We start from the raw sequence: 18,665 nt of genomic DNA, 5'->3' as shown, positions 1-18,665 counted from the left end.
TTAAATTATTAAGTGTACATGTAAATATCCATGGTAAGTTTATTATAGGGTGGAGGCAGTTTCTATTCATGTTCTTTTTAAATTTTTTTTATTTTACCAGAGCACTGCTCAGCTCTGGCTTACAGTGGTGCAAGGGATTGAACCTGGGACTTTAGAGCCTCAAGCATGAGAGTCTCTTTGCATAACCATTATGCTATCTACCCCTGCCCTCTATGCATGTTCTTTACCATAATGGATACTAGCCCTTAGTAAGATTCCATGCAGCCTCTGGTATAGAGTAGGACTAAAATGGTCTACTGAATTGATGAAAAGCATATTTTAAAACTGCTTATGAATGTAATAAATGAACAAAGAGTTTAGGAGCAATCAAAATGCAGAAACTTTATTACACATTGGGGGATAATGAATATGTTAATCATCTTGATTATGATGGTTTCATGGGCATAAACGTATCAAAAATTTTCAAATATATATAGTTTTATGCAAGTTGATAACACAATAAAGAAAGTTATATTCATTCAATTTGTTTTTTTGCTCACCAGGGCGTTGCCACTCTGGGCCGACCCTTTCAGAAACAGAGACAGAAGGAGAGAAGGAATGACCATAATTCCAAAGCTTCCTTTGGTGTAGTGGGGACCATACTCAAACCTAGGTCATGTGCATGGCAAAGCTAAACTATCCTGGCAAGTAAGTTATCTTGCCAGCCCTCACAGTCATTTTTATTTACAGATTTGGTTAAATTTGCAATAAAAAAAAAAATCTGTTATTTGCTAAACCTTCTATATGAATGTGTCAAAGACATACTATTACTTTAAAAACATAGGTTTCTAAAAAAGAAAAGAAAAAGACAAAAAACTCAAGTAACTGCTCACCCAGCCTCAAAAGTACATTTACTGGGTTTAAACATTTCAGAATTAAGGGCCAGTGAGATAGCATACTAAGTAGGGTCATATGCAGCCCAGGTTTGAATTCCTGCTCCACAAGGGAGGCATGACACTGGGGAAAGCTGTAGTACTATGATGTCTCTTTCTGAAGGGGGGGGGGGTTAGTTGGGGAGTGGTGCAATCATGCATGTGCGAGGCGCTAACTCCACTAAATAAATAAGCAACCAACCAAACAAATAAAAGGGGAAATATGGTCATATACTTTTAGCAAAATTTCTATCTTCACTATGGAATGCTTTTACTTTGGGTTAGATTTTTAGAATATTCCTTTAAACCATGGATTCTCATGACCAGTATTGAAACTCAGGCCTTGAATGTAGCACCAAAGAGGGAAAGTTTATTCTTTCACCTACTTCTTTTTATTTGTTTCATTGTTTACCTGCTCCTGGACATCTTCAAACTCTGAGCTGAGCAACTCTATGAAGATAGGCACAGCTCCTGCCTGAATCACAATCCGAGTCTGAATAGAATTTCCTGAAGCAATATTTGTCAGTACCCAAGCTGATTCAAACTATAAAGATAAAAATAATTTCATTATCTTTTTAGAATAGCATTATCAATAAGGTTCTCTGTATATATAGAACAGGATCTGAGACCATTATTGCATCTAATCTACCAAGCAAATATATTAATCTTAAGAGAAGGATCCTCAGAAAAAAAAACCTCACTCTAAAAGAATATTCAAGGTGTCTACAAATTTAAAGGAAAATAAACTGACATAAAATTATAAAATGAACACGTGCTGAGAATGATCACCAAAGAAATTAATTTAAAAAAAAAACAGTACACATTAATATTTTATCACACAGTATCTCTAAAAGGGTTGGCAAGTTACTTATGTACTTATTGCACAGCATGTTTCTAGAAGGGGAAATAATACCTGCTAACTACATGGGGAATTCAGAGTAAATGGAGAACAAGAAAGGAAAGAAAAAGGCATTTTTCACTATATACTTTATATGCTGCCCACTGGCTTTAAGCCAGATATATTATCTAATAAAAATAAAAAGAGTGGACAATGTGAAATGGGGGAGGGATGTAGTTAAGATATAGATAGAGTGAAAAAGCAAAACTGTATTTCAGGTAAGTAGGCCAAAAGAAGTTCATTAGTAATATAACTTTAGTGGTCCGGGAGGTGGTACAGTGGATAAAGTACTGGACTCTCAAGCACGAGGTCCTGAGTTTGATCCCCAGCAGCACATATACCAGAGTGATGTCTGGTTCTTTCTCTCTCCTCCTAGCTTTCTCATAAATAAATAAAGTCCTTAAAAAAAAAAAAAAAGTAACTTCAGAACATTAACAAAGCCAATAAAGAAGGTCCAAACCAATACACACGTAAAAAATTTTTTTTAAAAATATCTTTGTTTAATTTATTTTGGACAGAGACAGAGTAATCAGGAAGGAAGGAGGAGATAGATCTGCAGCGCTGCTCCACTACTCATGTAGCTTTCCTAGGAGCTCGAACCCGAGGGTCCTTGCCCATGGTAATATATGCAAACAGGTGTGCCACCACCTGGCCCCCCAATTTTGTTCAAGATTCTGTGTGCGCGTGAGAAAGAGAGAGAGAGGGAGGGGGAGAGAAGGGGGTAGAAGGAAGGGGGGGAGAGGGAAGGAGAGAGGGGGAAGAGAGAGAGACACTGACTGAGACTGACAGACAGGGACAACATACATTTGCCAGGGATTCAATATGGGACATCATCTTACAAGCTTAACACTTTATCTACTGTGCCACCTTGACAGTGACATGTAAAACTTTTGAAAAAGCACTCTTGGGGCTGGATGATGGTGTACCTGGGTTTGAGACCCTGGCTCCCACCTGCAGGGGGAAATTTTTGAGTGGTGAAGTAGTGCTACAGGTGTCTCTCTCCCTCCCTATTACACCCTTCCCTCTCAATTTTTATGTCTATACAATATATCAATAACAATAATTAAAAAAAAAACTTAAAAAGATCACACATGTAAAACTTGAAGGTTGGTAAACAGGAGGTATGAAAGAAATTATAGTCAACAAAAAATGCAACATATTACTCATTCTACACATCTCTTCCAAGAATGAATCCTTATAATTGTATTTAGTAAGAGTCCTAAGTACAACTTTAGGTTGTTTCCCTCCCCCACTATGCCTTCTATGTTCCCTTTAATGAAGCATACATGCAATAAAATAAAATTTCAGTGGCTTCCCCATTTAATAAGATAAGAGTTTCAGTTCTTTTAAACTTTTGGGGTTTACTAAAAAGCATTTGTCAGATAGAACACTAGTCATGGTGAGGAGGAAGATAGAAGAAATACAAAAGATATTCTATTAGCATAGCTGAAAGATACTTAAGATACTTAAGGAGTCCCAGACGAGGAGCACTTCTGATAATGGTAAAAACCCATCACGTAGTAACCTCTGTAATTAAATCACTGCTAAAACCAACGCTCTGACCTTTTTCAATTTGCCTGATTTTACATTTGTACAGTACTTCATATTTTGAAATCAGTGTTCCTATATTCTCAAGTATTTCTCCCAACAACCAGAAAGTCTGGCTTTCCCAGCTAGTGAATGAAGAAATTCACACAAAATATCCAGCACCTGACTATTCTACTTATATGCTACATAGCCACTCAAAAACTATAGTGCCTTAGTCTAGTAAACTTATGAAGTCTAGCCAGTTTCCTCTCAGAAGCACACCTATAATACAAACAACACTGTTGGAAAAATTGCAAAAATGATCATAACTTTCATATCCAGATCAAGAAATTTCAAATGACATGCTAGATTTAAGGGGGGGGGGAAAGTATTTGTTAAAACAGTTTATCTAAAATGTAGTTTCTTTCATTTACTAAAAAATTAGCCACAGTGCGTAACAAAATAGCAGAAGGCAAGATTAAAGAGTTGTCAGATACTGACTGCAAAGACCAAGCCAAAGAAATGAAAACTGCAAGAGAAAAAAAAAAAAAGAGAGAGAGAAAGAAATGAAAACTGCGAGGTAAAACAATACAGAGAATAAGTAAGATCAGTGTACATAGCAATTAATATATAAGATAGAAATGGCTTGCACTGAGACTCTGACACAAAAGAAATGGTAAAAATAACCTAATATATTAAGGTGTTAGCAAGATGAAAATAACAGCATGCTGGTAACTGCCAGAGTTTAAACTGCTATTTGTATCATATAATTTAACACCAAAGGTCTCAATGGAAATGACATATTCCAGATAGGAAGTTAATAAAATGGAAAAGCAAAACAAAACAGTGACAACTATTACTGATTACAATGATATACAGGGTCCTTTTACTTATTTATCTGACAGAAACAGAGAGAAATTGAGAGGGGAAAGGGAGATAGAAAGGGAGAGATAAAGAGACAACTGCAGTCCTGCTTCACCACTAGTGAAGCTTTCCTGTGGGTGGGGACCAGGGGCTTGAACCCAGTTCCTTGCACACTGTAACATGAGTGCTTAACCAGGTGCACCACCACCTGGCCTCCATGGGGTCCTTTTAGAGTTAAAAGAATGAGGGGAAGGGGGAAAAAAGGCAGGAGATAGCATAATAGTTATGCGAACAGACTGAGGCACCCAGGTCCCAGGCTCAATAAAACCATCATTAACGGTTTGAGTCCCCAGCTCCCCACCTGCAAGGGAGTCGCTTCACAAGCAGTGAAGCAGGTCTGCAGGTGTCTTATCTTTCTCTCCCCCTCTCTGTCTTCCCTTCCTCTCTCCATTTCTCTCTGTCCTATCCAGCAATGACATCAATAACAACAACAATAATAACTACAACAATAAAACAAGGGCAACAAAAGGGAATAAATAAACATTAATGGTTATGCAAAGAGACTCTCATGCCTACAGCTCCAAAGTCCCAGGTTTAATCCCCCACACATCCATAAGCCAGAACTGATTAGTGCTCTGCTAAAAATAAATAAATAAACAAACATAACTTCTATGTATCTGGTTATGGTAGTCTCTTTTTTCTCTCTTTTATAGTATGTTTTGATCCTGCATTTGGATTAGAATTTAACACGAAAGAGTTGTGAAATGGGAAAGTTCAGTTGATAACAAAAACCTACTGCATAAGATTATAAAACAAAATAACTAGGTATTTTAAATAATGTGATTCAAGGGAGGTGGAGGGTCAGGGGAGAACCAGGAACACAAAGATTTTAAAAACTAGTAGTATCACCTTAAGTAATAAATGAGAGTCAAAATAATTATTGTTTCCTCTTTGTTGTTTTTAAAGTATTATATTTGGGACCAGGTAGGTGGGTGGTGGTGCACCTGGTTGAACCCAGGTTCAAGCCCTTGGTCTCCACCTGCACGGAGAAAACTTCGTAAGTGGTGAAACAGTGCTGCAGGTGTCTTTTACTCTCTACCTCCCCTTCCCTCTTTTTCTCTCTCTATCGAATAAATAAATAAGTGAAAAAAATTAAAACCTGCTTAAAGATAAATAAATAAAATACCATATTCCTAGTGTTTCAAGAATGGTATCAAGTAAGGAAACAACCACCATGCAGCTATGATTGCTTATAAACTGTAATTCTACTACTATATTTCATAGTCCGGAACTTGCTAAAATAAGGCTACAACTAAAATCTGAAGGGTAAACTGAATACTTGATACTCTCTTTTTCCTTTCTCAGTCTCTACCTTCTGGTGCTCAGTTCCTTAAATAAGGAAAATGAGAATCCAAAGCTGAAGTACTTCTGACCTCCTATCAAGTTTCCCACTCCAGATTGAGGTACGCCTGGTTCCCTTTCTCCATTTGCATCAGGACTCTGTTGCTGGCCACTTTGCCGGTTCCACTCTGATTCCTAGCAAATGCCAGGCTCACCTGGAGAGCAAGTGAAAAGAGAGGCTCACATCAGAAAAATAAACCCAGATATCAAACTCTGCAGAGACCAGTGCCTGAATCATCTGAGCAACCTTTCAAGAAAGGTAGAGATCAATGAGGATGGGAAAAGATGTAGAAAGATGAAGGCTTACTGCAGTTTATCACGTTAAGCTTTTAGTGGGAAGAGGTAAGGCAAATATTTGGAAACTAAGCCAAAGTAATTAAAGTTTACAACTTTAAGAGAAGTCTATCTAATAGAACTAGAAAGTAATTTATTTCTAGTTACTTTTATAAGTTTAGTTAAGGTTTGTGAACACAGTATCTTAGAACTGCAAAGGAGTACAAAGCAGTACAAAGATGCTCGGCCTCAAACAAAGTGAGTCCAAGAAATATGCCATCAGGCAGACCAATTTCACTTCAAAGGTTCAAGTATGTTTGAGTCCTACATGTCACAGCTTGAGAATTCCCTCAGCTAAAAAGTTTGCTTTCAAAACCCTAGATTCCACTCATATTCTCTTAAAGGCAAGTTATTATCTGACCAGCATTGCCCAAATCAGGCCATTAAGCCTTCCTATAATTTAAGTAACCTCACTGAGGGAAGTCAGAAAAGAAATGAAATCCTTCACTAGGATTCAGTTCCTTATCTATGGAATTAAGTGATTAAGTTTTTCCACAGGGCTTATTAGTGAATATAAATATTATCACCATATGATTCTTTTTCTGGAAGAAAAATGGCAAAAGCCCCATCCAAAGACATACTATTAACATTTTAAGTAAGCAGGTGGGAGGAGCAGTGACAATTTACATCCTGTTGCTCTCTAAGAAGAAAAGGGAAGTAATACCCTCCAAATTTCCCAGAGGCTCTAAGGTCTCCCTTCTGCTTCTGGGTGGCCAAAGCTTTAGTCACATTGGAGAGAAATCACCATATTTTGCTTAAATGTACAGAAAAAAAATTAGTTAGGGATGATGACCTTTAGATGATTAGCAAGCTGGTTACTTCTCAGTCTTTGGATAGCTAAAATGAAAAATCATGACCAGGTAGTCACTTCCAGAGGAATCATTTATCAATATTTCAGCCTAATGACTGATTTTCACAGGGGCAGAATCTGGGAATTTAGAAAGGAGCAAATCAGAGGTTCCTGAAGGGTTGTATATTCAGATACATTAAAGTATAAATTCTAGAATTACAGCATAAAACTGATACAGAAGCTACACATGCTAACCAGGAGAGGGCACTGCCTGCTAAAATTTAATGTGTAAATAATACTCTAGAGTACTGTAAAATGCAGAGCTAGGGAAAGGTCCGTTTCTGACTTTTTTTTTAAAATGCTAACAAAAATGATAGTCTTCCCTAATCTCCCTGCAAAGCTTTTCAAATGATAAACTGCAGTAAGGCTCTTCATTTGATCCCTCTGGTTCCTGGTAGGTTGTTTAGGGGCTCAGACTCTTTTCTCTGCAGTGTTAGTTGTCTGGATTTCCTTCTTTTCTTTTTTCTGAGAAGTCTTTTTCCTTGCTCTCTAGATGAACTTTATTTTCAGGAATGGTGATCTAGTCTTAGATGGGAACCAAAACTACAATCCAGAAAGCAGCTAGCAAAACAGAATCTTAATTCAAATGAATTTGGGGATTAGTAAATGTCAAACTGGAGAAGAAAAACTGATGGGACATTGAAGTACTCTACCTTTTCTGGATTTCTTGTTTTTCCTCTGGAAGAAACTCATCACCGCAACAAAGAGAATAAAAGAAGTAGAAAGATGAGGGGAGGAAAGGAGAGAAAATATCAAGACAAAGCAACAAGTCTTTTTTTTTTTTTTTTTTCTCCCAGAGCACTGCTCAGCTCTGGCTTATGGTGTTATGGGGGCTTGAACCTGGAACTTGAGAGCCTCAGGCATGAAAGTCTCTTTACATAACCATTATGCTATACATACCCCCCACCCAGCAACAAGTCTTATAAATCATAATTTTCTTGACAGTAAGGAACTTAGGGGCAGAGTGGTTGGTCACTGACATAAAATGTCCCAGGTTGCTATAGCCTTTGTAACAGGGCAAGACTATATATAAGAGGGCAAAAATTATCATCATGATTAACTTGTTATGGGCAGGAAGTCTCTTTGCATAACCATTATGCTATACCCCCACCCAGCAACAAGTCTTATAAATCATAATTTTCTTGACAGGAAGGAACTTAGGGGCAGAGCGGTTGGTCACGAACATAAAATGTCCCAGGTTGCTATAGCCTTTGTAACAGGGCAAGACTATAGAAGAGGGCAAAAATTATCATCATGATTAACTTGTTATGGGCAGGTGTCTACTAGGAAAAACAATCACATTTGTTGAAAATTAGGCACCTGACCAAATTTAATAGCCACTGAGTATCTCTAGTAGGTCTTAACCCTTCAGATTAGGTCCTAAAAGAACAGAGTTTATAGGTATTTGTTAAATTATAAATAAAACGATTCAGTTGGTTAAAAATATATATATAGCTATTGAAAATAATCATTTGAAAGTTTCTAAATAATTTCCAAGGTGAAAGTTAACTGAAACTTTGTTCTTTATGTTCTGACAATTATCTAACCCAGAAGCTGTAGAACCTACTCTTGAACCTCCTACATAATGTGGTACTGACAGACTGAATTATCATAGTGAGAGACAGATTTCTCATTAGGCTCTTTGGAGGATTAACTAGGATCAGGTCTGGATACTGAGTCTCTGTTCTAGCCCATGTTAGAAGCTCTTTAAATTTAATTTTGCATAACTTAGATATAGTATCTACCTATAATGTTTCCTTACTGCAAATAATTCCTCTTATGTAAGTATTACCAGCAATTATTTAAAAAAAATTTACATGAATCAAAGTAGAAAATTCTGATGGGGAAAACCAAGGGCCTGGATGTTAACAAAGCTTGTCTAAGCAATTTGCAATGTGGTTTTCAGGAATATCATTATCAAAATACCAAACACTCACTAAAACAAAGTAACACATGGTATACAAAATACGTATTTGTAAAGGCTATTAACATATAAGGCAAGAAATATAAACAGTTTGTACCTGCAATGTACAATTCTCTTTTCGTTTCAGGAACTCCACAAACCTGGCTACTACTCCTGGTGTGCTGATAACTTCATCAATAGGAGGGTTAGGTTCTGTTTCCATAAAAAAAGGGAAAAAAATTAGTGACTTTAATATAAGAATTTCATAATTCAAAATGACTTCATAGTATCTCTCCACTTTAGCATCCTTTTAATGCTAGAAATCTAAAAAAGAAAAAAGTGAAACGAGCTTGGTCATTTTAACAGGAGGCTTAAAATGCTTTACAATAAAGTGAGAATAAGTACAATTCTTTAAGCAAATTTTTTTAAAAAAAATATTTATTCCATTTTGTTGCCCTTGTTTTATTGTTGTAGTTATTATTGTTATTACTGATGTTGTTGTTGGATAGGACAGAGAGAAATGAAGAGAGGAAGATAGAGAGGGGGAAAGATAAGACACCTGCAGACCTGCTTCACCGCCTGTGAAGCGACTCCCCTGCAGATGGGGAGCCGGGGGCTCGAACCAGGATCCTTCCGCCGGTCCTTGCTTAAGCAAATTTTCATTCACCCACCCATCCATTCATTCATTTTTACTAATCAGCTCTGGCTTGTGGTGGTGGTGGAATAGAACCTGGGACTTCAGAGGTCTCAGGGATGATTCTATTTGAATAATCTGATTTATTTATTTTTTAAACTTTTTTTAAAAATAATATTTTATTTATTTATTAATGAGAAAGATAGAAGGTGAGAGAGAAATAGAAACAGATGTCACTCTGTACATGTGTTGCCGGGGCTTGAACTCAGGACCTTATGCTTAAGAATCCAATGCTTGGCGAGTCGGGCTGTAGCGCAGCGGGTTAAGCACAGGTGGCGCAAAGCACAAGGACAGGCACAAGGATCCGGGTTTGAACCTCGGCTCCCCACCTGCAGGGGAGTTGCTTCACAGGCGGTGAAGCAGGTCTGCAGGTGTCTATCTTTCTCTCCCCCTCTGTCTTCCCCTCCTCTCTCCGTTTCTCTCTGTCCTATCCAACAACGATGACAACAACAATAATAATAACTATAACAATAAAACAACAAGGGCAACAAAAGGGAATAAATAAATAAAATAAAATATTAAAAAAAAAAAAAGAATCCAATGCTTTATCCACTGTGTCACCTCCTGGACCACTTCTTTTTTTTTACTATTTATGTATTCCCCTTTGTTGCCCTTATTTTATTGTTGTAGTTATTATTGTTGTTGTTATTGATGTCATCATTGTTGGATAGGACACAGAGAAATGTAAAGAGGAGGGGAAGACAGAGAGGGGGAGAGAAAGACAGACACCTGCAGACCTACTTCACTGCTTGTGAAGTGACTCCCTGCAGGTGGAGAGCCGGGGGCTTGAGCCAGGATCCTTACTTTGGTCCTTGCATTTTGTGCCACCTGTGCTTAACCTGCTGCGCTACCGTCGACTCCCAACCTTTTTTATTTTAAGCATTAAGGTGGTGCACCTAGTTGAGTTCATGTTAGAATACCCAAGGAACCAGATTCAAATCCCCAGTACCTATCTGCAGGGGAAACTTCAGAGTGGTGAAGCAGTGCTGCAGTTCTCTCTTTCTCCTGCCCCCCCCCCCTTTTTTTTTTTACCAGAGCACTGCTCAACTTTGGCTTATGGGGGATGAGGGGGAATGAACCACCAGGTTCAGTCCTTTTAAGCCTCAGGCAAGAAAGTCTTTTTGCATAACCATTACGCTATCTATCGTGTGTCATTCCTTTCTCTCCCTATTTCCTCCTTCCTTTCTCTTGATTTCTGGATGTCCCTATCAAATAAAGTTAATTTAAAAAAATAAGCATTCATTTTAAAAATTATTATTATTTTGGACACAGAGAGGGAGAGGGAGAGATATTTATAGCAGTGTTTTCACTGCTCATGAAGTCTCTCCCTTGTAGGTGTGACAAGGGAGGGGGGGCTTGATTCCAGGTCCCTGCACATTGTTCACTCAAACCAGGACCACCACCTGACACCTTAAGCAGAATTCTTTTTTTAAACATGCTTTTAATAGTATTTATTTATTTATTCCCTTTTGTTTCCCTTGTTGTCTTTTTATTGTTGTAGTTATTATTATTGATGTCGTTGTTGGATAGGACAGAGAGAAATGAAAAGAGATGGGGAAGACAGAGAGGGGGAGAGAAAGACAGACAACTGCAGATCTGCTTCACTGCCTGTGAAGCAACTCCCCTGCAGGTGGGGATTTGGGGGGCTGGAACTGGGATCCTTATGCCAGTCCTTGTGCTTCGCACTACCTGGGTTTAACCGGCTGTGCTACCACCCAACTCCCAAGCAGACTTCTTAAAGGGTAAAGCTACTGCCTCTATTATCTTAGCCAAGTTATAAAGGAGTGGAGTGAGGAAGGAGAAATACATCCAAAGACAGCCACTGTTAATCATCTTATGAAACCAGGTTGGAAGATTCATTCAAGTGGCTGAAGGGGGTGCCACAGTGGTAGAGTACAGGACTCGACTGTCTAAGGTTTTCCCAACAAACATGCCTGCCAGAGTGATGTTCTGGTTCTCTCTCCCAAGGGTTTTAATTTTGTTGTTGTCGTTGTCTGCTTTAAATGCATTCACACAGAAACTTGTTGGGCGAGTAGACAGGTAATGTCAAAAATAACATGATTAGTTAGTTCAGCAAGACATTTGACAAAGTTTGTGATAACATCCATTTAGCAACATGAGAAAGATGGGTGTTGGTTTACTACTAGGGATTTCAGCCAAGTTTATGATCTTACTAAAAGAAGGTACTGATTTGATGTTTTTTTTTTTAAACTTGCCTTTTTTTTTTAAGTATTTATTCCCTTCGGTTGCCCTTGTTGTATTACTGTTGTTGTTATTGATGTCGTTGTCATTGGATAGGACGGAGAGAAATGGAGAGAGGAGGGGAAGACGGGGAGAGAAATATAAGACACCTGCAGACCTGCTTCTCCGCCTGTGAAGTGACTCCCCCTCCAGGTGGGGAACCGGGATCCCTATGCAGGTCCTTGCACTTTATGTCATGTGGGCAGGTGACTCCCTGATTTTATGTTAATGTTAATCTGGCAAGCTCTAATTATACATTCTTTGCTAGGTTCAATAATTTTATCACTATGCAGACAAAAACAATAAACTGAATTGTTCACAGAGATTAATTTGTTAATATGTAGATACATAAATAATATTAAAAAGGTGTCGTATGCTTTACATTGGTTTGTTCTAGCCCTCCCCCGCCAAGAGAATTGGATCAGTCCTATTAATTTCGCAGGCCTGCTTGGCCCCGCCCCGAGGAACCCCGAGAGAGGGTTCCTGAGTCAGAGAGTTCCTGAGTTCGAGAGTTTCAGGGTTACAGAGTAAGAGAGAGTGCCAGAGAGACAGAGTTCCTGGGTTCCTGAGTTCGAGAGTAAGAGAGAGAGTGCTTGCACCGCCGCAAAGAGACAGCAGAGTGCTGTTTGGTGATTAGTTTGTCTTAGTTTATGAATCGTTGTTCCTGAATAAAGAAATACAGCTTCCCTGCCCAGCCGTTGTCTCCCCCGTCTGTTACCCGCCCGTGAAGCTAGACCCGCCCGGCAAGAGCCTTCCGGAATTTTAACAACAAAAAGGCAAGCCAAAGGGTGGGGGTAGGCAGCATAATGGTTATGCAAAGGGACTCTCATGCCTGAGGCTCCCTAGTCCCAGGTTCAATGCCCCACACCACCATAAACCAGAGCAATAAAACTGGGTTAATAAAGTAAATCTTGCAACTGAATTAAACACTTTATAATCACATCTTAAGAAAAATAAGATTACATGTGGAGGATTACATTCTAGTTGTCACATTTTTTAAAAGAATGGTTGGCAAACTAGAACATGTGCAGGGAAGTAGCAGAGCCATGAAAAATCACAACGGAGAAACCCACTAGGGTCAGCATACCAAAAAAAATGATAATAGTAACATTTTTAGAGGAGTAGCAAAGGTGTACATAATAATGGTCTTCAAATACTTAATATTTTATATAAAAAAAAACTATTTGTTTCGGTTTTTGCTTATGTCACCAGTGTTATTACTGATGCTGAGTGCCTGCACTGTTCCAATACTCCTGGCAGTCACTCTTTTCTTTCCTCTAGGCAGACAGTGAGAAACGGGGAGAGATAAGAGAAGGAATGAGACCATAGCTCACTGCTTATGAAACTTCCCTGTTGCAGGTACTCCCATGTGGTGACATGCCTCAAGTCTAGATCCTCACAAGTGGTAATGTGCACTCTAACAAGCAAGCCACATGCTGATCCTCATATTTTGTTATTTTACTCCTGGTTAACCTTAAGACATATGAGTTTATCACTAATATCCCCAAATAATTATAAATTACAAGGGTCAGATACTACTTTAAGTATTTACTACCAACATCTTTTTAACCACCAGTGTTACTGCTGGGGCTTGATATCTGAATGACTCCACTACCGTTTCCTGGTGATAATACTTTTTCTAGAGGATGAGAGACAGAGATACCTGGCAGAATCACTCTACTGCTCATGCAATTTCCTCCATACAAGAAGGTACTAGGAGTTTGAACCTGGGTCCTTGAGCAAGTATAAGCACAAGCAGTACTGGGTATACCACTATCCAGACCCACTACCAACATTTTAACATAGTTCTGAAGCTCAGAGCATTTTTTACTTGCCAAGGATAACAAAATATACCATACTCCATTCTATCCTAATTATACAAAAAAAGGTAGTTTTGGTCACCAATAAATCAATCTGAGCTCATTAAAACAGTGATTGCTCTTTCAAGTAGTATTTTAAGTTTTTTTCCTTAAAATTAAGTTTCTTGATTTTAATTAACATGAAATAGTGACTATTGCTCTTTCTTATCACTTTAGTCATGGTTCATAATTATCTAGGTATTTACCTTTCACTCTCCTGGCAGACACAGTCTAAAGCAAGTTAACTGTGGTGCAAAAATGCATTATGGGAAAATAGTATTTTATAACAAATGAAAAAATACACAACATATTCAGAACTCACCTTTTGAAAGCAGTTTTCTAAATTTCTGTGTTGCTGAAAGCTGTTGTTCTGGGCTATTGGAAAATATCATTTCGATCATGTCAGAAGTAATAACACCACCCTGAGATCATAAATAAAAAGCAAAGATAATAAAATGTTAACATTAACTCAAAGGAAAACAAAGATATGTTGTGTCCAAGTTTAATAACTTAACCATACCATCTAGAAGAACTATACAAATATTGGATAACTCATTACAAGTAAAAATGTCTGAAATGATTAATAACATGACGAAGCTAAATTCTGACATTAAAAATGTTTACAGCAATGATAAAGTAGTCTTAATAGTTAATACAAAGAAAAGGCATGCATTTGTTATTACTCTTGTTTGGTAGTTACACATTTGCCCATTTCCTGTCGTTCAGATTAAATTTCAAGCCCTAATTTTTTTTACATAAAGACAAAAAAAAAAAAAAAAGGCAGAGAGAGAAAGAGAAACAGACAGAGAGAGAGAGAGGTAGCTACCAAGCAGCAACCTACTACAACACCAAAGCTTCTTTCAGCATACTCGGGGTCAGCACTGAACCTTGGTGGCATGCATAGCAAAGTAAGCTATTTTAGAAGTTTCAATTTCAAATTCTAAAAAAAGTTTTTCATAATCTCAAGTCTACAGCAGTCACTCAATTTCTATCACATCACTTATCCCATCTCCCACCCCCACTTAACTAGGAGGATTAATGGTTTACAGGCAACAATAAAATACAGTTGTTTGTACATCTGTAATATTTCTCAGTTTTCTACACTGTTCAGGTGGTGCAGAGGACTGAACCTGGGACTTCAGTGTAACCATCATGCTATACTATCTACCCTCCTTTTGCCTCCAGGATTACTGCTGGGGCTCAGTGCCTGCACTTTAATCCACTGCTCCTGGAGGCCATTCTCCCTCCTTTGTTGCCCTTGTTTATTGTTGTTGTCGTTGGATAGGACAGAGAGATACTGAGAGAGGAGGTGAGACAGAGGGGGAGAGAAAGACAGTTGTGGACCTGCTTCACTGCTTGTGAAGCGATCCCCCTGCAGGCGGGGAGCCGGAGGCTCAAACCATCCTTATGCCAGTCCTTCCTTTGCACCATGGGCATTTAACCTACTGCACTACTGCCTGACCCCCTAGTTTCTACATTAACGATCTAAACTCCGCCACCCTAGCAGCCCTCCTCTGCCATCACGTTCCAGGATCTGAACACTTCCCGCCCCACTTTGATGCTATACACCAAATACTTACTGAATGAGTAGTCCTGTATAAACTAATTCTAACCACTGCCAAACCCAAGAGCATATTCTTAAATTTGTTTAAAAATCAAGTTGGTGTTTTTTGTTCATTGTTTTCTTGTACTACCAAGGTTATTGCTGGAGCTCAGTCCCTATACTAGGAAACCAGTGCATCCAGTGACATCTTTCGTTCTTAGATAAAAACAGAGAGAATTTGAGAGAGAATGGGGAAATAAAGAGGGAAAGAGAGATACCTGCATACCTACTTCACTGCTGGTGAAGTTTTCCCCTCTGCAGTTGGGGAGCTTGAGGGTCTTGAGCCCAGGTCCTGCCATATGATAACATGTGTGCTACCACCTGGCCTGCTAGTTTTTAATAAAGTTTCTCATTTTCCATTGCAATCTACCCCTATAATCAGTAGTGCATTTTATTCTTTTTTTTTTTTTTAATTTATATGTATTTATTTTGGATAGAAACAGAGAATGAAGTAGTGGTGGAGAGAGAATGACACCCACAGTACTGTCTCATCACTCAGCCCCCCCCCCCCCCACAGATGAGAACAGGCAGCTGGAACCTGGGTTCCTGTGCACTGTAACATGTATGCTCTACCAGGTGTGCCACTACCTCACCCCTGTGAACTTTTTTTGTAAGGTTATTCATCACTATGAAATGAAGTTTTCATTTCATGAAACTGTGGTATTAAACTGGAAACAAGAAAGGTCTGTGAAGAAAACTACACACAGCTATTAATGTCAACTGGCTGGTTAACAATACCTAACATTCTAGAATAGATATAAGATTCTCCCCATAATAACCAGAAAACTGCTGTAAGACTTTCAAAACCGATTCCTGAATAAACAAAGTATCTGACTATGTTGCCAATTTTGTGAGGATCCAGACAGTAGCTCTTCATTACTTGTAGGGGACCAAATCTAGGACCTTCCCCAATTTTTCCAAATCTTAAGAGCTCAAATCCTCCAACCTTACAATGGAAACTGTAAATAAAAGCTATAAACTAGTTTTGGCAGTTATAGCAAAAGCTTCTCCTAGATCACAGAGATAAGAAACTGTATTTCTAAATATTTTTTTACTTATTTTTAAAAAATCTTTACTTATTTGTTGGATAGATAGCCAGAAAGTGGGTGACAGAGAAGGGTGAGAGACAGAGAAACACTTGGACTACTTCACCACTTGCAAAGCTTTTCCCCCTGCCAAGTGGAGACCGGGGACTCGAACCTGGGTCCCTGCACATTGCAATATGTGTGCTCAACCTGGTGCGCCACCACAAGTATTTCCAGTCCATAAACCAAAGGTTACCTTAAAAACAAGGATAGTGGCTCAGGAGGTGGTATACTGGCTTAGAAGAATGAAGTCCTGAGTTTAATCCCCAGCATTGTATATGTACTAGAGTGATGTTTCTGGTTCTCTCTCTCCTCCCCAACCTACCCTCATTCACAAATAAATCTTTATAGAGTCAAAAGCCCCAAACTACTAAAACATTTTAAAAACAAAAGCACTTTTTTCTTCTTTGAAGAGTGCATACATGAGATCAAATACGCATATACACCAGAGCACAGTAGTGCCAAGGTTCAAATTCACCTCAAATGTTTGCATGTTCTGCATTCTACCGTGCCACTTCCCAGGAATCCAAAGCTATCCATATCCAATTAACATCTATTTTAAGAACAAATGGATAGCTTGACTCTCAGAAGGGCACAGAAGACTGAGAGGTGACAACAGCATCTACCTTGGTTCCAAATGGATTTATACTGCTCGAATTCCACAAGAAAATTAGCCCAGGTCAGCAAAATAGCTCACGTGGATCATGGGCTTTGCCATGTGTGCAAACCAGGTTTGAACCAGGCCCCCACTGCACTGAAGGAAGATTTTATGTTGTGGTCTTTCACAGTCTCTATCTTAAAAAGAAAAAAATAGGGAGTCGGGCGGTAGCACAGCGGTTAAGCGCAGGTGGCGCAAAGCACAATGACCGGCGAGAAGATCCCGGTTCAAGCCCCTGGCTCCCCACCTGTAGGGGATTCGTTTCACAAGCAGTGAAGCATGTCTGCAGGTGTCTATCTTTCTCTTCCCTCTCTATCTCCCCCATCTCTCTCCATTTCTCTCTGTCCTATCCTACAACAAAGACATCAATAACAACAACAACTACAATAATAAAAAAAAAAACAAGGGCAAAAACAAAGGGAAAATGAATAAATAAATATTTTTTAAAAAAGAAAAAAATAGTAATAAAGCTGGTCCATAAAAACTGAAAAATCAATAAAGGAAGCAATGAGAAATCTGTAAAAATACTGTAAATATAGCACCCCTTAAAAACATATGCAGGAAATGGTTTATCTGGTAGCATACACTTAGCCATGGGCAAGACTCAGGCTACTGGTCACCAGGTGTGAACACCTGGTAGGAACACCAGGTAGGAAGCTTCACAAGTGGTAAAGTTGTTGCTAACTTTGCCTCTCCTCTGACCGGCTCCCTCTGTCAAAAAATGGGAATAGTCTGCTGGGAGAAGTGTAATTATGCAAGTACGAAGCCCCAGTGAAGCCATGGAAGCAGTAAATAAGAAAGTGACTAGGGTGTGTTAAGAAGACCTATTTTCATGGTCCAAGAGGTGGCACAGTGGCTAAGGCCCTAGACTCTCAAGCATGAGGTCCTGAGTTTAATTCCTGGCAGTACATGTACCAGAGTGATATCTGGTTCTTTCTCTCTCTCCTATCTTTCTCATTAATAAATAAATAAAATCTTAAAAAAAAAAAAAAGAAAGAAAAAAAAAGAAGAGGAGCTATTTTCAGGGCCAGGTAGTGGCACACCTGTTTAAACACACATATTACTAAGCGCCAAGGATCCTTGGTTCAAGCCCCTAGCTCCCCACTTTCGGGGGGGGGGGGGTCACTTCACAAGTGGTAAATCAAGTCTGCAGGTGTCTATTTTCTATCTCCTACTCCTCTCAATTTCTTTCTGTCCTATTCAAGGAAATGAAAGAAAAAAATGGCTGCCAGGAGCAATAGATTCATAGTGCCAGCACTGAGCCACACTCTCTTGAGAATAGTAAGAATCTAATAGCATAGGGGAGGGAATGGGATATGGAGTTCCGGTGGCAGGAAGTGTACCCCTCTTATCTTATGGTCTTGTCAGTGTTTCCATTTTATAAATAAAAACTTAAAAGAAAAACTTAAAAGAAAACCAAATATAAATATAAAAACTTAAAACCAAAATAGAATATATATGATCTACTGAAGCACTATATCAGTGGTTACAATTAATTGGAAATCTAGACAGATATGAATCGTGTTAACAAAGCATTACTTTTATTAATTTTTTATTATCTTTATTTATTGGATAGAGACCGCCAGAAACCAAGAGGAAGATAGAGAAGGAGAGAAAGAAGAAGAGAAGATAGAGATAGAGAAGGAGATAGAGAAGGAGAGAAACAGAAAGACACCTGCAGACCTGCTTTACCACTTGTGAAGCTTCCTACCTGCAGGAGGGGATTGGGGGATTGAACCTGGGTCCTTGAAGATTTTTTTAAATATTTTATTTATTTATTCCCTTTTGTTACCCTTGTTTTTTTAATTGTTGTTGTAGTTATTACTGTTGTTATTGAT

The 18,665-nt window shown here is 38.6% G+C and overlaps 1 protein-coding gene across 1 annotated transcript in view; it reads right to left on the bottom strand.

Moving 5' to 3' along the window:
- The window catches only part of KPNA1 (karyopherin subunit alpha 1), a 68,867-nt gene that overhangs the window by 25,376 nt on the left and 24,826 nt on the right, over positions 1-18,665 (bottom strand). Inside the window, exons 4-6 of the mRNA XM_060198270.1 lie at positions 13,804-13,903; positions 8,806-8,900; positions 1,324-1,455 (exon numbers count right to left, since the gene is read on the bottom strand). Coding sequence (XP_060054253.1) covers positions 1,324-1,455; positions 8,806-8,900; positions 13,804-13,903 — 327 coding nt within the window. The remainder of the gene's footprint in view (positions 1-1,323; positions 1,456-8,805; positions 8,901-13,803; positions 13,904-18,665) is intronic.

Source organism: Erinaceus europaeus, chromosome 9, assembly GCF_950295315.1.
Source record: "Erinaceus europaeus chromosome 9, mEriEur2.1, whole genome shotgun sequence".
Lineage (NCBI taxonomy): Eukaryota > Metazoa > Chordata > Mammalia > Eulipotyphla > Erinaceidae > Erinaceus > Erinaceus europaeus.
The sequence above is the reverse complement of the archived record's forward strand: the minus strand, read 5'-3'. Positions and strand labels throughout refer to the sequence as shown.